This window comes from Haliotis cracherodii, unplaced genomic scaffold (genome assembly GCF_022045235.1).
Source record: "Haliotis cracherodii isolate W230 unplaced genomic scaffold, xgHalCrac1.p SCAF_4, whole genome shotgun sequence".
In the NCBI taxonomy this organism is placed as follows: domain Eukaryota; kingdom Metazoa; phylum Mollusca; class Gastropoda; order Lepetellida; family Haliotidae; genus Haliotis; species Haliotis cracherodii.
Window position 1 is genome coordinate 28,904,679 of NW_027266297.1, and position 22,028 is coordinate 28,926,706.

Here is a 22,028-nt window from a genome sequence, read left to right on the forward strand (position 1 = left end):
CAATTTGTTAATTAGACATTGTAGCCAACAACAAAGTTAAGAATAAAGAATTCATTCTCACCCTGGTTATAATTAACCGGGTTACACTTATGACAGCCCCTTTTTACTGTGTACAGCGCTTTTTTTATTCAATGTGTATTCTTCGGGTAATATAAAATAATTTTTAGTGGTTTAAAATCACAAAAACTATGAGAGTTACCCCCCTTAGATGTATAAACGTGCGGGAAACGAATCTCGGTGAGATCTTATTATTTACACGTATGGGATAAATAGAACAAATATTGCTTGTTTAAAAGTTCAAGGTTACAAATGCAGACCCTGTTTCATCGTGCTGAGATAGTTGACGTATTCAGTCATGGACCATAGTCATTTTACATCGACAAAATCTCCATGTCCATTTGATTTCGTTCGGAATTCGTCACTGCACTTCGCGTAACTGCGACTAGTTAAGTCTATATTTTACAGCGAATACCAGTCTACCATAATACATCTTAATGTTCTTTAAGGTGTTTTTTGTCCCACTGATTTTGTTTTTACTTTCTGGACCTCCTTCATTAATTTTGATGGTGTTGGCGTACCGTGTCGTGGATAGACAAGGTTCTCGTCGAATGCAGCAGCCAACAGACTCTCCGCTGACAAATCTACGGAGGAGTTTCAGCCTTTGACGAGAACCTCGTCTATGTAGTGGATAGAACGTCTGCCCGCAGAGCAGAAGGTCGGTGGTTCGATCCCCAGGCAGCGTCATATATAAAGACGTTAGCAGATGGTACATGTTAAATTGATGATTACACAAAATGCCAGTCGTCAGTAAGTGAGTAAAACAAGAACTGATCTACTCAGAGTCAGTTTGGTTTGTGTAAGTAGGATATCTATTCTAAACTGTGGCATTATATCTCCATGGGCTAGCATTATAAAACCGCATTAGTCCGGACAAGTGGCCTACCAGCATGCAGCCGTCACTATATAAGAGCAATATCTGGAACGAGATGATAAACACCACTTCAATTTTCCTGACTTCATCTCAATGAGTGTGGATTTATCAAGTTCTGGAAAACTACGGGTCACTCAACAACTGTCAAAATGTCAAGATTTAAGGGGTCCCGAGGTTCAAAAACCTCAAGGATCCTACAGCACCCCCCTTCATTTCAAACGAAGGGTCCGGAGTGTTGAGAAATGTTAGTCTTCTTTACATTTCTTATTCGATTGCTCTGTATTCCAGATGTCATCCAGTAGTATATTCAGCAGTGTTCCAGTCATTGATGTGCACCAGGAAAACTTCCAGGAAGTATGGCCGTCACTGGTTCTCGCCATCAAGTCCGCAACATTTATTGGGATGGACTTGGTATGTTTTTCGTGCAGGTTAAAACACGACAATAGGTTTGAATATCAATACAAGACGATACACATATGCATCAGTCGGACATAATATAACACCAAACTACTAAACAGTATCTTCTGACTTTGTTTACAAATGTCCTCAAAACTACAGGCCTTTGAACTTATTTCGAAGAGTAATTTGTGTTGGATCTTGATCATAAAATTTTTAAAAATGTTTGAAATAAATTTTAAACTCAACAAGACAACTGGGCAGGTGATCCATAAATGTTGCTTGCCCATCTTCAAAGTTACTTGCGCGCATTCATCGTGGAAAATTAGACATATTGCACCGTGTTTCAGTTGAAATAATGCAAAACAATCACTTTAGAAACTTTACCAGGAGTTATGATAAAACTGAATAAGTAAATAGTCTCAAACTTATCTGCCAGACAGTCGGGCAGGTGGAAGAAAATTTCATGCAGCCCTACAGAAAAGTTACAAGTCACAGGCAGGCTGGCAGGCAGTTATTTTTTGCACACTGCCCTTTGAGAGAATATGGCTCCTTAAAATGAGATGAGTGTTCAAGTAGCATGTGTTGTATTCAAAACAAAGTGTATCCTTACCATGCATACTATGTGTACTAATGAGAATGATGACAACATGGTCAGAGTAATCTGTAATCAGACCCATGAAGATCCGGGGTAGAATAGGTCTTCAGCATCCAATGCTTGCCGTAAAAGGCGACTATATTTGTTGTAAGAGGCGACTAACAGGATCGGTGGTCAGGCTTGCTGATTTCGTTGATGCATTTCAATCTTATATCTATTGTGTGGATCGATGCTCATGATGTCTCACTGGATTGTCTGGTCCAGACTTGATTATTTACAGACCGCCGTCATATAGCTGGAATATTGCTCAGTGCAGCGTCAAACAACAAACAAACAAACAGAACTTTGGAATCATGGTAGTAGCAGCTTTACAACGTTAAGGTAATGACCTACATCTAGACCTAACCATGTGTACACCTCCTAGGTCTAGTGGAAAGAGTGTCTACTCTGAGAGCGGCAGGTCGGTGGTTCGATCCCCAGACGCCTCATACCAAAAGTCCTGAAAAGAAGGTACTTGTTACCCTGCCTGTTTTTTGGCATTAAGGGGATGAAACAAGTCTGTATAATGTGTCTGATATCTATATTAAACTGCAGCATGGTATCTCAGTGGGCTACCACTATAAAACCTGCAGAAGTCCAGACAACTATGAGCAGCCACACACACTCAGCATGTTCCCAAACATCTTGAACACAACCTTAAACCCCATTTCACCTCACCACAGGGCACGGGTGTCCCAGTCGTCTAAGGGGCTGTGATCCGCTGTGCAGAGTTGCATCCCTCGGGCAGAAACCTATGGTTGTGGGTTTGAATCCCTGTTCGTCCCGATTATGTTTCTAGGTTTGTCAGCACTATACCCGTGCTAGTGGGTTTCACCTAAGTGATAAACGTCTGAGACCTGCATCACTTCAGCCTTTCCTACCACATTAAGCTGACACATCGTGATATATTTGGAATACTGTTAAAAGCGGCGCTTAACCCAACTCACTCACTCACCTCACCACAACTTCATAATTATGTGTGTAAGCAAGTTTCCAAGAATTGTGACATCATGCAGTTTTATTTTGTTATTCACACAGTAGTTACATATACAACTCAAAATCAAATGTTATTGTATGTAAGAAACAGTAGAAGTCTGCTTGGCTTTATTTGGATAGACAAGCCTCATAAGTTATGATTGCTTGTCACGTATTGTTTCTGGAATTGTCACTAGTTCCAAGATTGTTGAATATGTCCAGTGAAAACCCATCTGTATTCTGATATTGTGAAAAATAATTTCAGGTAGTTTTAGGTCGGTGTAGTTTCCTGTATTGTAACATGAAATTAAAGATGTTGGCTAGTTTGTTTCCATGGTTACTTCAGTTAAACTTTTCAATTTTAGGAGCTGAGTGGTCTAGGAAACAGAAAAGCATTGAATTGCAGGTAACTGTCTTGTGCTGAGCTAACAAGTACTACTGGTTCAGTTGATGTTGATATTGTTATGATGTCAGCCTGTAACTGCTTGCTTTCTTAATCATGTTAACAGACCAGTGGGGACTCTAGATTAGAACAGGACCCTATCAATTCATGCTGTTTGTCAGAGGCAACTGAGCGGATCAGGTGGACTCAGTGACTTAGTTGATTGCATGTCATTGTGCCCCGATGTTCATTTCTCATAGTATCAATCACTTGATTGTGTGCTCCAGACTCAATTCTTTACAGGCTGCTGTCATGTAGCTGAAATATTGCTCAGTGTGGCATGACAGAAAACAAGACGTCTCCCGTGGTGGAATATTGCCTTGGCAAAAGCTACTGTAAACGGCTTTATTTCTGCACCGTTAAAATATTGCGAATACCACACCAAAGACAATACTGCGACGAGATATTTTTGCGTTTTGCGAGTTGCCGTGTTCAGATGACCTCTCGATTACCAAACAATAGACAGCTTCTCTCCGAAGCTAGTTAATCTGAGTTGGCCGGAAAGTTGACCAGAAGGGATTGCGACCAATTATCAAATACGATAATTGACTAAACTCAGTGTCATGACTGTGAGTTTGAATGCAAACAAAATTGTGGACAAAATTGCAAAGGACACTGACGCAATCAAGCGAGGTTGGAAGAAGGCAGGATTACTGTGAGGTAACAGTGACCACTTATTGGTCTGTTTACACTGTCATTTGTGATGTATTGTGTGACCATTCTGCATTCATTTGTGTTTTTAACTTATTGAGTAACTAGTGGTTCTGGTTGATGATTTCAACATTTGATGACGTGTTGCAGTGAATAAAGTATGTATGTATTATTTATACTTATTTTTGCGTTTTTAATTTTTGCGATTGAGTCTCGTTCTCAAAACTCGCAATAATTAAACGGTCGCAAAAAATTCCCTGTTTACAGTATTTATATACATGTATAAAACAATCTTTATCCTTACTCGAACATATAAAAGTCAGAACGAATGCTTGTATAGTGAGAAAGAAATGTGAACATTAGCTATACTTGTAGTGCAACCATTGAGTTTTACTGTTAATGTCATTACAGTATATCATGTGACTAACCATGAGTCTGGGTTGTCATGTGGGTACCCGGGTCCTACCCATCCCAGCCCTAGTAGTTAGTTGTGGGGCTCAACATACATGTTCTGGGTTTATCTTTAGGATATTATATTTTGACCTGGCAATTTTACCACACTGAAAAGCTACAAAAGCTCAGACATCTTTTAACCAATGAAATTTTGTGAATGTGTAAAACTAGCAGTAGGACACAACATTTATGTTCCATTTGTTTGCGATTTGATCTTTAATTTTTTCGAACACATACGGTAATGGCTCTCTAAACGTTATCTCTTCTGAAATTGTCTGACTGAGGAAGCGGGACTTTATCATGTATGTTTCTCCGTATATATGATGACTCCATAATTTTTTCATGTTATTAGATGTCAGTGTTAGTGATTTGTCCTCAGTATTTATGCAGAAAATATATGCGCTTGCTCTATAAAAGTTTTTGTGCCTCTAAAATAGCAGTATTCATTACAGCACTTTCCATACTTCTTGAGGCAGAAAAGTCAATGTCATAAATGGCATTAATGAATTTCTGGTTGTTTTCTTTGAATTTTGATTATGTAACTTTTGAATGTCTGGTCCATGATGTTCATTTGTTTTCAAATGATATTTTTTTAATGTGAAGTTTACACGATATACGGCTTTTCCATAGGACGAGAGGTCGGTCACATGACCACGAAATTGTCGTTCATACACATACGTTTTTCTCGAGACCATTTTCTTGAAACAAAGTAAACACTGACAGACTACTTCCGCATTTCTGGGGAAACTCCTGGCAATTCCCTAGCACAAATAAGTACAGAAGTGTTCTTTCTGAACATTTGGACCCTTTAATCTTGAACAATGTTGAACTCAGCGTTTCAGTATACATTGAGAAATGTCAGAGTGTTTGACTGCATGATCGTTCACGAATATTCTCTGTACAACCCATCCTAATGAGCTAAACAAAGAAATGCACTTCCAAACTATCGTAGTATTGACTCGATCCTCAAGACTGACAGTAACAGCCTACAGCATTCTGTGCATTTGTGTCTTTTTGACACATCTTTAATCACCTTTCAATGATCGGCCAGTTGACCAATGACTAAGACTTCCGAAATCTCACCCGTCACGTTTATCGTGTTGGACATTTTGACGTCTTGTACTTGATGTAAAAATATTACGATGCGCCACTGTGGCGGACTTACTGTGGAAGTTCTTAACAGACCTTTTTCATCTAATGAGGATCTAATGAGGATATTATTTGAGTACATCTGTTTACAGAAACTACACAAGTTGTCCCTGTTGAGCATACTTGGCTCATGTCACCTCTCGTTTTGAGTAACTATTTTATTCCGCGATACAGCTGGTTCTTGTATGGAAGTCAGTGTAAACCTGAAGACAAACATACTAAATATCATTGTGTATAGATCAAGGTCTTCATCCTTTGAGGTAAAAATAGTGATATAAAAATTATAAGAATTGACTTTCACTTTGTGTGAGTTGATTGGAGTATGAACCTTCATAGAATGATCAAACATTGTTTGGCCCTTACTCTATGAAGGTTCATACTCCAATGAACTCACACACAGTGAAAGTCAATTCTCAATTGACATTTTGCACATTCAGCTTTCTTCTTTTTCATCAACAAAGGTTTTTTTTACTGATTTTTCAATGATTTACTGTCGCCACACCTGTGAGCAGCTTACCTTGTGTATAGCTTGCGTATAAATAAAATAAAAACAAGTAAAAATAGTGTTATAAAAATTATAAGAATTTTCAATTGACATTTTGCACATTCAGCTTTCTTCTTTTTCATCAACAAAGTGAGCAGCTTACCTTCGTATAGCTTGTTCCTTCTTCTAAGAGGGTCCAAATCCTGTGACACTGGTATGCTTAACTTAATCCTTGAAACAACAAAACTGTCACAATGTTTTTCTTGCCAGGGCAATGGATGACCGATACAGAGCAATGGCAGATGTTGCAAGGTCAAGGTCAGTTCTCTCACTTGGTCTCTCCTGCTTCAAGTGCACCGACATCCGGACAGCAGAGGTCAAGGTCAAGGACACAGAACCCACCTCTCCATCTAAGGCCAAGAATGACTGGAAGTACTTGGTGCAGACATTCAACATTCTTGTCCTGTGTGAGGAGGACTTTATAGTGGAGCCCATCACACTGAAGTTCCTGGTGGACCATGGATTTGACTTCAACAAACAATATTCTAAAGGGATTTCATATTACAGAGGAAACGATAAGGTAATAAGTGTTCGATCGTGTTAGTTATAATTTTCATTTTGGAGCCAAGCCTTGTTCAGCCTTATGTTATCCCTTGACAGGCTCATACAAAATGGTGTTAAAAGATGGTACTTGCTACACTGCCTGGTGCTTGGCATTGCGGGGACAAGACAATCACTGGTCGGCTAGGAGTTAGTGTACCGTGTCAGAGTAGGGTATCCATGTTAAACTGCTGCATGGTATCTCAGTTGGTTTGCACTATAGAGTTGGCATTAGTCCAGACAAGTACAAGCAGCCACACAGCCATGTAAGCGCAATAATCTTGGAACGTGACATTGAACCCCATTTCACCTCCGCTCCCCTCAACTTCACATTTTTGGACAATATTGCCATATAGTTTGTCTATCAATAGAAAATACACATTTGGGTGAAAATCATGATACTGTTGATTTTTTACTTATCCTGCATATCAAACATAAAAACATATAAACCGCAGGCACAACACAAAGACAATAAACATTAACTCAAAAGAGCAAACACGTTAGGGTTTGAATCAGTTAATGCTACAGCAAAAAAACAGGTCTTCACTCAGCAAGTGACAAAAGTAATGTGAGGATCCATGACGTCACTTCCTTTGGTCACGTGGGAGCTGCGTGTTGGGCTGGCCTCTTGGGTTGGAACAACTTCTTCAAGCAAAGACCTCTCACACAGCTCTTTTCTCTGTCAAGAACAAGCAAGTAATATGCATTAAGGATTAACGCAGGATAAGTATACAAATATAAAAAATATCTAGGATTTTACTAGGTTTGATAAGTAACGATGGCTATTTTGGGATGGATGTTATATCACTGTACTGTTACACATAGGGTTGGGGAAACAGCAGCCTGTCAATGTGATTATTGTTTAGGGATCATCAGCGTCAGACCTTTGGTCATGGGTTTCACCCAAATGGTAAAGTTCCAAGATCTGCATCACTTCGGGCTTTCCTACCCATCAAGCTGACACACCACGATAAAACTGAAATACTAGTACCTTTCAAACCAAACTCACCAACTCACCTGTGCGACCTACTCTTGCTGTCAACCACAGTCCGAACTCTGTTACATATAGGTGGCTGTGATACTGTGATAATACTAACTGTGGCATTAAACAGCATTCAATCACTGTGCCAATAATTTATGAAGTAATTACAAAAATGAATGAAAGGAATTTTACATTTTTGTTCCATCATATGAAAAGACAAAAATGGAAACAAGAAGGATGTACTATTTGCATAGATAGCTTCCTATTTCTTATGACCGCCTCTGTGGTCTAGTGGTAGAGCATCCGCCCAGAGAGCGGAAGGTCCGGGGTTCGATCCCCGACCGCGTCATACCAAAAGACGTTAAAAGATGGTACTTGTTGTTACCCTGTCTGGCGCTCAGCATTAAGGGGCTAAAACAAGGACTTGTCAGCTCAGAGTCAGTATACTGTGTCTGAGTGGGGTATTCATGTTAAACTGCGGCATGGTATCTCAGTGAGCTAGCACTATAAATTGGCATCAGTCCGCACTAGTACAAGCAGCCACACACACACGTGCATGCACGTCGCTATATAAGTGCAATAATCTTTGCTGCGATGTTAAACCCCATTTCACCTCACCTCCTATTTCTTATGTTTGACATGCTTATAGAAAGTTCTTGGTGCAAAATGAAGAAATGAGACCACCTTGATATTTTTGGAAAAAATAAGTTTAAGCTTGTCACTGTATAACATAAAAATATTTCAGGTTCCATTGGCTTAAGCAGGAAACAAAACTGTAATTGCCATCATTGAGTTTGTCAGCTTTACCGTCCTTAAACTGTAGTCATTCAGGAGTTACCTCCCATACATCGTCTTGTCGTAACCTAAACACAAAGATTCAGCTTCGTGATATTTTGATCTGTTTCAGCCAACGGACCATGACTCAAAGTCTCTCCGACAGCTCATCAACATCCTGATACTGAACAAGGCTCCAGTCGTCTTCCACAATGCTCTGGTGGACTTGGTGTTCCTGTACCAGAGCTTCTATGCCTCACTGCCTTCATCAGTGGCGGCATTCGTCACAGACCTGACTGAAGTGTTTGAGGGAGGAGTGTTCGACACCAAGTACATCACAGAATACATGGAGAGACTGCCAGCATCCTACCTTGAGTATGCCTTCAGACGATGGTAAGAGACAAGTTTGTCTTAATGCCTCTTGTAGCCATGGCTCGATTACATTATAATGTGTGACAGAATGCATGGAGAGACTGCCAGCGTTGTACCTTGAGTATGCCTTCAGACGATGGTAAGAGACAAGTTTGTCTTAATGCCTCTTGTAGCCGTTGCTCGATTACATTATGAAGTGTGACAGAATGCATGGAGAGACTGTCAGCATTGTACCTAGAGTATGCCTTCAGACGATGGTAAGAGACAAGTTTGTCTTAATGCCTCTTGTAACCGTTGCTCGATTACATTATGAAGTGTGACATAATGCATGGAGAGACTGCCAGCGTCATACCTGGAGTATGCCTTAAGACGATGGTAAGACAGAAGATTGTCTTAATGCCTCTTGTAGCCGTTGCTCGATTACATTATAATGTGTGACAGAATGCATGGAGAGACTGCCAGCGTCATACTTGGAGTGTGCCTTCAGACCATGCCTCTTGTAGCCATTACTCGATTAGAACATTATGCCCACATATAGATTTCAGGTCAGCATTGGTCCCCAGCAACCTATATGCTTGTTGAAAGAGTCCACTCAGTGGATCCGGTGGTCATGCTGGGTGTACATGGTGTAAGTCATAGTACCATGAAGTCTTAGTTTCTCATAATGTCAATCACTTGATTATCTAGTCCAGGCTTGATTATTGGTGCCATCCTCCCTCAAAGGAAACGAGTGTATCATGGGATAGACAATTGTTATGGTCGACTCAAGGAGCAGTTTGGCCAGGTACTGAAAACCCGATTTAACTTCTTGAATAATAATGGAAACTTGTTACGTTAAATTAAGTGATCTCGTGGAATCAGTGCTTACACTTGCTAGATGACATGATGTGGACATGTCTACAGTTAGAATGATTTCATTTTCCTGACTAATGTCCGCAAAGTGGGATGTCTGTGGGTGATACCTTTTCAGTGAAGAGGTAGGCAGGTAGAAAAAATTGCAGTACATCCAACCTTGTCCTTTGTTTGCTTATGCTATCTGCAAACTGGGGTATCCAGAAAATGGAGAGTCACAGAGTATTTACAGGTGTCTTTCATTCGAATATTGCTGAATTTGGCAATAAACAGCCAAACAAAAACATCATCAGGCTCTTTTCGGAACTAAAAGGTCATATAGCATTTATTTACTCAATGAGTGAGTGAGTTGGGTTTAATGCCGCTTTTTACAGTATTCCAGTTACATCGCGTCAAGTCAGCTAAATGTGGGAGGAAGTTTACCACTTCGGAGAAACCCACGAGCACGGGTATGGTGCTGACAAACTATTTACTCAATGAACATGATGACACATGTATAGCTTCCATCAATCAGAGTCACTGTTGAGAGCTCACATATCTTAATGAGACTTTGCATGGATAAGCAGATGATAATGTGGACTCGATACATAAAGGTATATAAGGAAACAAATTTATGGACGTCCACTTCTTTACACAACGTAAGGGTGGGCCGCTACTCTATTAGTCTTGTTCACCAGGTAACACACATACAACATCAAACTATGTTCTTCTGGAAATATACTCAACAACAAAAGTTCCTGTGACACCAATATTTTAGCATATCTTTCAAACAAGTAAAGTTTGGTTTTCAATATTGTAGTACAAATATGGAATCAAGTCACAAAAACGCAACTGCTACAGAAAAGCATGCATTCCATGCATTTCACTACCCAAGAATGGGTATAAAAACATGTGCGTAAACAGGATTCTATATGCATTTTTTAGCATCGTGCCGACAACAACCATTCAGAAAAACAACAAAATTATGCAATTATTCAATATTACGAAATGCCACGCCTGTCCGAAAATCAGCGTCTGCGAGCCATTGGTATGCTTGAAGCAGGATCAAGTCAACGTGATGTTGCAAGACCATTTGGTGTTTATGGCAATGTCCACAGTGTGCAGACAGCGTCTACGCTGGACAGCCATGCAGTGGGGACAAGTTCTATTCACTGACGAGTCTCGTTTTCACCTCAGCCATAGCGAGGGACGGATTCGAGTGTGAACATGACGTCAATCTTTGTGTCATGGAAGAAGATCGTTTCGGGGCAACAGCGTTATGGTATGGGGTGTGATTACAGTAATACAGAGGACCCGTTTGATAGTGATAGAGGGAAATCTCAATGGACAGCGCTACCGAGACGACCCTGTTGTTCTACCGTTTTTGTGTCGTCATGGCCCAGGCATTACCTTTCAACATGACAAGGCCCGGCCTCAAATTGCTCGACTTGTTCAGGATTCTCTACATCAAAACAACGTGAATGTCATCCCCTGGCCGGCTTGCTCCCCTGATCTCTCACCAATCGAGCACATGTGGGATGAGATGGATTGGCGCCTTCAACGTCAACCACATGTTCCAAAGACACTCCAGGAACTTCGAAACATGCTCCAGCAGATATGGACAGATATATCACAGGACTTTGTGCGATGCCTGGTCCATTCCATGAGGCGAAGATATGTTGCTTGCATCGCAACCAGAGGTGGACACACTCGCCATTGATTTGTAAATTGACATTTTGGCATGTTCATGTTTTTTTTTTTATGAAATCACACACTTTCTGAAGTCAGTATGGCAAATGAAACCATTTGAACACTTACAGGAGTCTTTTATTGTTTCAGATTTGGTAAAAAAAATAAGTTTGCATTAAATCTTTTTCAGTGTCACAGGAACTTTTGTTGTTCAGTATATTTATCACAAAATTAAGGTAAAAGGCTGACAGACAATTGAAGGATGGTTTTAGACATATGTTTTTACAATACTATTGCAAGAGTTCAAATGCCATGGAGTCACCCCTACCGGCTAATGTGACAGCTGGAATCTGTAAGTGTCATAACATTTATGACTGTGGCAACCAATCAGTTTGAGATACATAAGACTGTAGGTGTTATAACATGTATGACTGTGGTAGGTGTAATAAAGTGTATGACAAATTTATTGTGCTGAAAAGTTTACACTATTTCGTATCTATTTCGCACACACGTCATGTCAAAATGAGAATTTGACACTTACAAACGGTATTTCGGACAGGAACAGGACATATGTTTCTCATACTTCACTTTCATGTAAACACAAACGTTAACAATTGAATATATAATGCACTAAATGTGAACTTTTAAACAGGTATTATTTATTTATAGCTGAAATGGACAGAATGATCACAAATATGCCTGCATGTCATCAGAAATCTGGGGGCCACTATAACTTGACAGCAATCCGCTTTTCCTTTACAACAGGCTGCTATCTTTTCTATTGTTTGTATATGTATATTATGTTCTATGACGTTGCTATTTGTAATTCAGTGACCTCCATTGTGAGCCTTTTTTCTCTTTAGTTTTTATTAATTAGGTCACGAATATGGTTTCCTTTAATATTAATGTCTTTGCACATCACAAATGATGATGTTAAAACACAAAACAGTGTCGAATAACCCATTTCTGTACCAGAATGTTCAGGTGAAATATGTGAGGTGGGTGTTGGAAAATCCAAAATGGCTGTTACTGACGGTATATGGTCTCATATAAGGTCAGTAACAACCATCTTGGGTTTTTGCTGACAGTATACGGGCTCATTTTTTGGTTAGTAGTTCTGCTCTCTGATTGGTCAGTCTCACTTTGAGGCGTAACAATAACATGTATGACTGTGGTAGGTGTAATAACATGTAGAATTGTGGAAAGTGTAATAATATATATGACTGTGGTAGTTGTAATAACATGTACGACTGATAGGTGTAATAACATGTAGAATTGTGGAAAGTGTAATAACATGTATGACTGTGGTAGTTGTAATAACATGTACGACTGATAGGTGTAATAACATGTAGAATTGTGGAAAGTGTAATAACATGTATGACTGTGGTAGTTGTAATAACATGTACGACTGATAGGTGTAATAACATGTAGAATTGTGGAAAGTGTAATAACATGTATGCCTGTGGTAGTTGTTATAACATGTATGACTGATAGGTGTAATAACATGTAGAATTGTGGAAAGTGTAATAACATGTATGCCTGTGGTAGTTGTTATAACATGTATGACTGATAGGTGTAATAACATGTAGAATTGTGGAAAGTGTAATAACATATATGCCTGTGGTAGTTGTTATAACATGTATGACTGATAGGTGTAATAACATGTAGAATTGTGGAAAGTGTAATAACATGTATGCCTGTGGTAGTTGTTATAACATGTATGACTGATAGGTGTAATAACATGTAGAATTGTGGAAAGTGTAATAACATGTATGCCTGTGGTAGTTGTTATAACATGTATGACTGATAGGTGTAATAACATGTAGAATTGTGGAAAGTGTAATAACATATATGCCTGTGGTACATTTCAGCCAGAGGAAGAACAGCTTCTCACTGCCTCATGAGAAGGATGTAGTGAGCCTTGAGTTCCTTGACTACCCCACCTCCTACACATACGTCCGCTACAGCCGCTGTGAGCTGCCACACACGATGGTGGAGCGGGGAGATGACGCTGACAGCGACTACCTTCAGCGGACACTCTGTCATCAGTATGCTGTGAGTCTGTCAGATTCTCAACTTTAGTGGCTTCAAACTAAGACCTCTATTCAAGCTGTCATATTTGTCTGTGTGATGTATGCTTATGAATTTAAGCTCCTTTGATATGAATATGAATTATGGTAATAAGCATGATAAGACATTCATACTGGTACGTGGGATGCTTTGTTGGTTGTGTGACTTGTAGTTTAGGGTGGAGAAATAGAACCAACTTCTTATCAGGAAATGAAAATGAAACTTGCATACAAATGATTTCCTCATTTAGCAAACCTGAGAAATCCTGAGTTTATGCCACAGAATATTGTTCACTGTCTGTTCTTTCAGCTGAACAAACCCCATGAAGATCAGGGTTAAAATAAGTTTGCAGCATCCCATGCTTGCCTCAAAGGCAACTATGCATGTCGTAAGAGTTAACTAACAGGATTGAGTGGTCAGACTCACTGACTTGGTTGATGCATTTCATTGCATTCCAATAGTGTAGATTGATGCCCATGATGTTGATCACTGGATTGTCTGGTCCAGACTCAATTATTTACAGACTGCTATCATATAGCTGGAATATTGTAGCAACAAGCAAACAACAAAATTCAGCTCGCCAGGTCGGGAGAGCCAAAGGATCTAATCACGTGTCATCCGTCGTCTGTCTCTTGTGTTTCTGTTTGAACTTTTCAAATGACTGAAAGTATATTGAACATGGATAGAAAGAAAAAGAAAAAGAAAATTAAGTCAATATAATCAAATGGGAAAATATTGAGTGTGTACGGTATATACTGAACCAAATTAAATACTTCACAATCCTAAAATTTTAACATTTTGACCAGTTATCTGTAGGCCCTTCTTGTGTATTTAAACAGTAATGGCCACGTATTGTCTTCAGGTAACAACCGTTTTTGTTCAGGTGAATCGATCAAAATCATGTGCACAGCACTATAGTGGCAAAAGTGGTTTTTCACGTGCAACTGGTCACGTGGCCATAATACCGCACGTGTTTTCAGCCATACTTGTTAGCAGTCATTAACAAAAAAAGAAAAACACAAGAAAACAAAAGTCTTTACGGCCATTTGTCATGCCACGCCTTTCAAATGTGCAACGTGAACGTGCCATCGGCATGTTGCAGACGGGAACGTCTGTAGCTGAAGTCGCAAGGGTGATGGGTTGTAGTCGACGGACTGTTTATGATTTACAGACGCGTCTACAGCAAATGGGTACCACCACTGATTGCCCTCGGCCAGGTTGACCACGTGTGACGTCACATGCAGAGGATCGTCAGATTGTCTTACGTCACCTCCGTAACCAATTTTTGACGGCTACATTCAACCAGAAATGAACTGTTTAGGGGTAGACTGAGTGCGCAAACTGTTCGAAACCGTCTGAGAACTGCTCACCTTCAAGCACGACGGCCATACTGTGGGCCGATTCTGACTCAATTACACAGACGTCAACGTCAATTGTGGGCACAGCGACCCTTACGATGGACTCAGAGGAATTGGAATCAAGTCGTCTTCAGTGATGAATCCCGATTTAATCTTCCATTTGCTGATGGTAGGGCGAGGGTGTGGAGGCACCGTCATGAATATTACGCCCAGTGTTGTGTACAGGAAGTGTCATGGTGTGGGGTGCTTTCTGTGGCAATGCACGTTCTAGGCTTCTTGTCATCCGTGGCAACCTCAACGCTGCTGCTTACCGCGACCAGGTACTGGCACCAGAGCTTCTGCCTTTTATGGCAGCACATGGACCCGGTTTGATCTTCCAACACGACAATGCCAGACCCTACACAGCAATTTTGACAATGAATTTCCTTCAGAATGCGGGAGTCAACGTCATGGACTAGGCCTTCAAGGCCTCCCAACCTCAATCCCATCGAACACATCTGGGATGCTCTTGGCAGAAGTCTGCACACTCTCCAGAACCAACCACAGAATTTGCAAGATCTTGGCACCATTTTGCAGCAACAATGGCGTCAGCTTCCCAATCATGTGTTCACAAGCATCACAAGGTCCATGCGGAGGCGTTATGTGGCAGTTGTCAACGCACATGGTGGCCATACATGCTACTGAACTTGTGTGCCATCAGATTCTCGTGCTTGGGACTTATGATTTAAACTGTTGATGTTATTACCGAATACCGTCGGTGGTTTGAACAAATTATGGTTACCATCGTTAATTAAAATCCTTCTTTGGACATTAATGATTAAAAATGACCTTCTCTGATACATTTGTCCGTTGTATATCATATATGGGATTACTTTTATAAATGTGAAGTTTTTAATTTGACTCAGTATATCTGGTATCGGTAAATTGAGGTTCATTCTTTCCAAGATACGTATCACAATATAATGTTTTAATGCTCAGTATATCGGGTGATTTCAAATAACAAGTTTTATCATGTGTTTAATGTGATACACTTGCCAAATACCCTTAGCATGCATGCATATTTATTGACTAAGTTAACATTATGTTGTACCAGCATCTTGTTTTGTTCCGTTTATGAACTTCAGTTCATACACTTGTGCTTCAAATTGCTTCTGAATTCAAAATTTAGAATTATACAGTATATCGTGATGCATATCACAATACAGCCTTGTATTCTAAAACATTGTGATACACTTTAAACCTTCAATATCCATCCCAAGAAAATATTCTTCAGAATCTTATTCTGAGAAACAAGGTCTAGAAATCTGTAACATTGATATGGTTTGTATCAACAAAATGAGACCCGGATTCATTCTATCTTGGTAATATCAAAAGCGGCAATGAAAATAGTAACATGTATAATTTGATGACTGGTCTTTTGATTAACGCGTTGTTTCAAGTAGAACCTGTCTGTTTTCAGTCTTTCGGATGGTGCTCGCGCGGCAGTAGCTGCCCAAAGTCACATGACATAGATCACATCATTGACCTGGACAGTATAAAACCAGCAAGAAAGAGTCGGAAGAGAAAGCGTCGACGTAATAACCAACTGAACTCATCCAGCAATGAGGAAGAAAAAACAGAGGAGACAGATGAAAGCACTGAAGACTCTTGTTCAAAGGATGAAGAAATGGAGTCTGATTCATCTGTGACCAAAAAAATGAGAGTCATTTCCCCTGTTTCTGAATCCTATGAAACCCAAAACAAGGTAAAGTCACTTCCAGCTAAAACCGGTTCGGAGTCAGAGTCGGGTTTGAACAATCTGTCAAACAAGAGTGACCTTGGCATTGCTAGAAAGGAAGGTCATCGTGCTGGGTATGATGCCTTCATGACTGGGTACATCATGGCATATTATTTCACCAAATATGGGAAATTACCTGCGGAAAAGAGGCGGAATGTGAAGCTGACTGACTTGAACGTAGAGGAGTTTAAGAATAAAGTTTATTTGTGTGGTAAAGACATTCCTTTGGTGATAACAAAAAGTTCTTTCACAAAATCTTCCAAGGACCATCGTGAAAAATTGCAGAAAATTAAAAGTTGATGATATTCATGAACATTGGTTACAGTATTGACACGATATTGCTGACATTGTGCGCACTAACCTTTCAACAAGAAAAAAAGGCAGTTGGAATATTTTTAAATGGAGACAACTCAGGGACCCGGCACCATGGTGCAGTCTTTATTAGAGCCTATGGTTGGTACAGCAATACAATGAGGATTTTGGGTGGGAATAAGCCCAAGGTGCCATGCTGGTATCAAGAGTTATCTAAAATGAAGATCTTTGAGTACAAATGTGTGACCTGGTGTGCTATTGGTTGCTGAAAACATGGACAACATAGACTGATAACTCAAGATATTGATGGCTCGTTTATATGTTTACTAATCAGCACGATCTGCAGTCAACAGTCATGTGTTGACCCAAAAGGTTTGTCGCATAAACAGTGGTCTGAATTAATGTGATTTTAGTAGTTGCATCCCTTGTTGTCATGCTATATATACTTAATTTCAGAAGAAACATGATCTTAAGATCAGTTTTAAGAAGGATTCTTTTTATAGTGTTGTTTTGATTGGAAATGAAAGTAAATTTTAAAACTAACCCTATCGCAGACTATGCATTTCTCCTACTTCTTTTTAGTGGATTTGCCTACAATACCAGAACCCTGAAGTTGATCTGTTGGTGACCAGATGCAACAATCTACTAGCAAGAATCTTCCCCGCCCATCCCGGACCCCAGGGATGGGATTACGATGCAGAGCCTTAAGCTACTTAAAGGCCTCTGAATACTTATGGCATCCATGCAAACACTTATTCCTCCCAGTATCAGCAACTGCAGGCTCTGATGTGTCCCGTACTACGGCCTCCTAGTTGCGTTCAGTGATCTCATCTTATGAGTGTCACCTCTGGTTGCCTCCAACCCACATGAGACACGAGCGGTTACATCGACTTTAGTGCTACATAACAAATGCTAGTTCCTTCTTCCATTGGGTTCCCGGACAAGTTCCAAGAGGGAGGGTAGGCATATTCATCTGTTTAGACTTTGGTCTATGTGTCATAATTATCCTGGAATTATTGGCTATGATAGAAACAATTATAGATCGTGTAGCACACACTGCCAGTATCAGATGTCAAGGTCTTCAACAATGTGAGTTTAGATTATATCTGAATCTTCAAAGTGATAAGGCATGAAATATCGACTGTTGCGGTCGATCACAGGATTTGCAAAGCATGTGTACCGCCAATGTGGCATCAGCAGATATTTTCCAAGTCTTCTCATGTTTATAATAAAGGTGTTCACGTGATTTCATGCACTCTGCAGTGTAGGACCCGTTTTATCGCAATAAACCGGTAGATCTTGATTATCGATCAGATTGTCTTTACTGGGCGGGGCGGTCAGGTAGCCGAGTGGTTAAAGCATTTGCTCATCACGCCAAAGACAAGGGTTTGATTCCCGATATGGGTACAATGTATGAAGCCAATTTCTGGTGTCCCCGCCATGATATTGCTGGAATATTGCTAAAAGCGTCATAAAACCATACTCACTCACTCACTCTTGAATGGGCGCCTCCATTTTATTTGAAGCAAACCCAAGTGATATGAGAGGTGGAATCTGATTGGTCAATAGGAGAGACATAGAGGGCCATAACTCGTAATAGCCACTGGAGGCGCTATGATCGACCTCAGAAAAAAAAATGTATTTCGGCAAATGTGGAAACTTGACTTTCATAGTCGTCCATGCCTCTGGAAGATGAGGTTGCTAGGGACAACTTCAGACCTGGAATCCTTTTGGATGTATTTCTTTGTGGCCAATGCAATAATAAAGGAATCAACACAGTTTCACAAGAAGACATATTCAAAATTTAAAAATGATAGACATCAAAACATAAGAAAAATCGATAATGGACCACTCATATCAGTGAAGGAACCCTTTTACCTTAACCATTAAAGTGTGCTATTTTATGAGAGAAAGACCAACAAAGTAGATAAGTCTTGGGTGCCCAATGTTGAATTTAGTCATCCAAGAGAAGATTAAGTTTGTATGATTAAATTGAACATGTTAAAGTCTAAAAAAAATTTAACACTTGCCTTATTATATTTACTGTTCATATTTAGTATATCATTTCCATAAAGTTCCATTTATTTGTTTTAACTTGTTTCAACAGCAGTTTGTGACTTTTGCATTGTTGATGAGCATTTCAACCTATTTTATGTTGGACATTTCCTGTAGATGTTTTAGCAACTACCACCATAACAATGATAAACGAGACTTTAAATGAGTGTTGAACTATGTTTTGAAACCAGAAGGTGAATCATTGAATAAAAGTATCCATCGCATGAAAAGTGTATGTTTTGTACAATTGATCTTTTGAAAGATATGAATCAAAAAGTTATGAATGTGTGTTCTGGTAGGCTCTGTTCGATCTGGTTTCGAGTGGTGGTGGTGTTTGGTCTGTTTTTGAGTAGGGGTTGTTTGGTCTGGTTTGAGGGGTGGTGGTGTTTGGTCTGTTTTTGAGTCGGGGTTGTTTGGTCTGATTTGAGGGGTGAGCTTTGAAAGGAAAATTTGCGTATCCTGCACCCAACATACTTTTAATAAGATTTCTGAACAGTAACAGAGATACATTGACATATACAAGCAGACCCTCTCAAATTCATTGATGCATCTACTGATGATGTTGCAGCCTCACATCGTCAAAATCTCACTTCTCACATCGTCAAAATCTCACTTCTCACATCGTCAAAATCTCATTTCTCACATCGTCCAAATTGGTGCAATTTTTTTATCAAATATTTCAAAGGGATCTGTGGCAGTAACATCGTGTTTCAGCATTTATTTTGGAACGAAAGCTTTGAGGAAACTGTAGTCCATGACTTTGTCCAAATCATTTTAGGAGTTATCATTAATACCAGATAACTATATGCCTTAACAACTTTAAGTTACCTTCCATGGATGATCACTTCTCATAATTTGATAAATATCCCGCGTTCATGAAAACCATTATCTGTATTTTTCAATCCTTGATTTCAATTTCCCACTGAAAACAGTATTGGTGCAAACATCCTTTGTAGTCTTATTGTAGAATCTGCTAGAAGTATCAGGTCATTTGCAAATAATTGAGCAATGATGGCATACATTTCCTCTGATACAGATATACCATCAACAATCGTTTGTGTAAAATGTGTTAACAGCTCTTTGATGAACATTGAAAAGAGAATTGGTCTTAACGTACTGCTTTTGCGTACATCCACTTTTTCAAAGAATTACTCTGTATATTTAAATCTATTTTGAAGTATAACCGCTTCTTTAATTTGAAGGACCTCATATGTAATTTGTATTATCGTGAAGAATGTGTTGTGTATACCATGAATATGAAAAGAATAAATGTTCAACAATGTTACTCTGTCCACCTTATCGAACGCTTTTATTAAATAAAAAAAGGTACAGAAAAAATTCCCTTGGTTTCCTCTCTTGTATGGTTTTGTGCAAGAGCTTGTAAACTAGAAACACTATCAATGTTTGAGTGATCTATTCTGAAGTACCTGGATGTTATATATGTATACGACGTATATCATGACGTTGATCTGAGCTCATGCAACAAACAACCCTATATATGCATTCGTGCTCTCAACCATGACCCTAAATTAGCAATGCAAGTTTTTTCCTATTCGTGACTTGAATGTAGCATCTAATTTACATAAATTACAGACCGTCGTCATCTAAGTGAAATAATGCTGAGTGCGGCGTTAAACAACACACATACACACACACTCTCTCTCTCTCGCTCTCTCTCTCTCTCTCACACACAAACACACATACAGATATGTGCTTATATATATATATTGTTGGTCTGAGCTTACGCAACAAAGAATATTCTATATGCATGCGTGTTCGCAACCATGACCCCGATTTAACAATACAAGGTCTCCTTGAGGTTTTTATTATTCGTGACTTGAATGAAGCAACCTAATTACCATCAGACCGTGCTTGTTATGCTGTATGTAGTAGGAAATCAACCAGATATGCCTCTACTCTTTGGCCATCTTTTCTAGTAAGTGAAATATTTTCAGAAATGTAAATGTATTCTCTTATGTTAAACCATTAGCCAGATTGGATTTCTGTCACCGAGCGCAGCTGAGGGACCGCTACGGGACCGTCCATCCTTTTTTATTTTTGAGGCGAGGGTCTGGGATTTTGTATCCGGACCAATGTTTTTATCAGCTACAGCTACAAAAACAGATATTTATTAAAATTTAAAACTTTGAGCCTGAAAGAACACTATTTTCATAAATGACCACGAAGGCTACGATATATCCCATTTCTTCTTACCTCTATACTCTGGAAACTACAAATCAACATGCACTGGACACAGACATGTGTAACACGACACGCGTCTTCGTTCTGGTAGAAGGTTTATTTACAGGAAGTACAAATGGTCCTGTCTCTCAATGGGGACCGTTTCTCTGTGTGCTGCTAGTGGTGTATGCCTGTTGGTCTCTCCTAGTTCTCTCCCTTTCACTAGAACCTTCATATATTATATTGACATCTCATCGAGTGAGTGATTTGGGTTTAACGCCGCTTTTAACAGTATTCCAGTTATATCACGGCGTGTCAGCTTAATGTGTGAGGAAATCCCGAAGTGATGCAGGTGCTAGACGTTTATCACTTTGGTGAAACCCGAGAGCACGGGTATGGTGCTGACAAACCTAGAAACATAATCAGGGCGAACCGGGACACATCTAATAGAGGAATATTCATAATCACTAAGATGGTATGTTCATATATAACTGTATAACTGTTAGATCATATAGAAACGCCATATACCCGTGAAAATCATGGGCGTCTTCAGCAACCCATGCTTGCCGTAAATGGCGAGTGTGCTTGTCGTAAAAGGTCGACTAACGGGATCAGGTGGTCAGGTTCGCTGGCTTGATTGATGTATGTTATCGTATCCCAATTGCGTGGATCGATGCTCATGATGTCAGTCACTGGATTGTCTGGTCCAGGCTCGATTATTTACAGACCGCCGTCACATAGCTAGAATATTGCTGAGTGCGGCGTTAAACAACAAACAAAACAAAAACAAAAAGTAACGCAACAACTCCTTACTTGGACCTCCCGGTAACTGTACTGTATGAGGTAAGTGTGGACTAATGTCAATGAGTAATTTCCGCAAATTAGATGGGGTGATAGTACTAGGTGTCA

General features: G+C 39.7%; 1 protein-coding gene across 1 annotated transcript; it reads left to right on the top strand.

Annotated features, from left to right (window-relative positions):
* Positions 1-216: 216 nt before the first annotated feature.
* LOC139478894 (target of EGR1 protein 1-like) lies at positions 217-20,134 on the top strand. The gene is made up of 7 exons (XM_071261570.1): positions 217-237; positions 1,220-1,342; positions 3,305-3,345; positions 6,389-6,698; positions 8,608-8,867; positions 13,238-13,421; positions 16,254-20,134. The coding sequence occupies exons 2-7, from the start codon at positions 1,220-1,222 to the stop codon at positions 16,869-16,871; spliced, it is 1,536 nt and encodes a 511-aa protein (XP_071117671.1). The 5' UTR covers positions 217-237; the 3' UTR covers positions 16,872-20,134.
* The last annotated feature ends 1,894 nt before the right edge of the window (positions 20,135-22,028 follow it).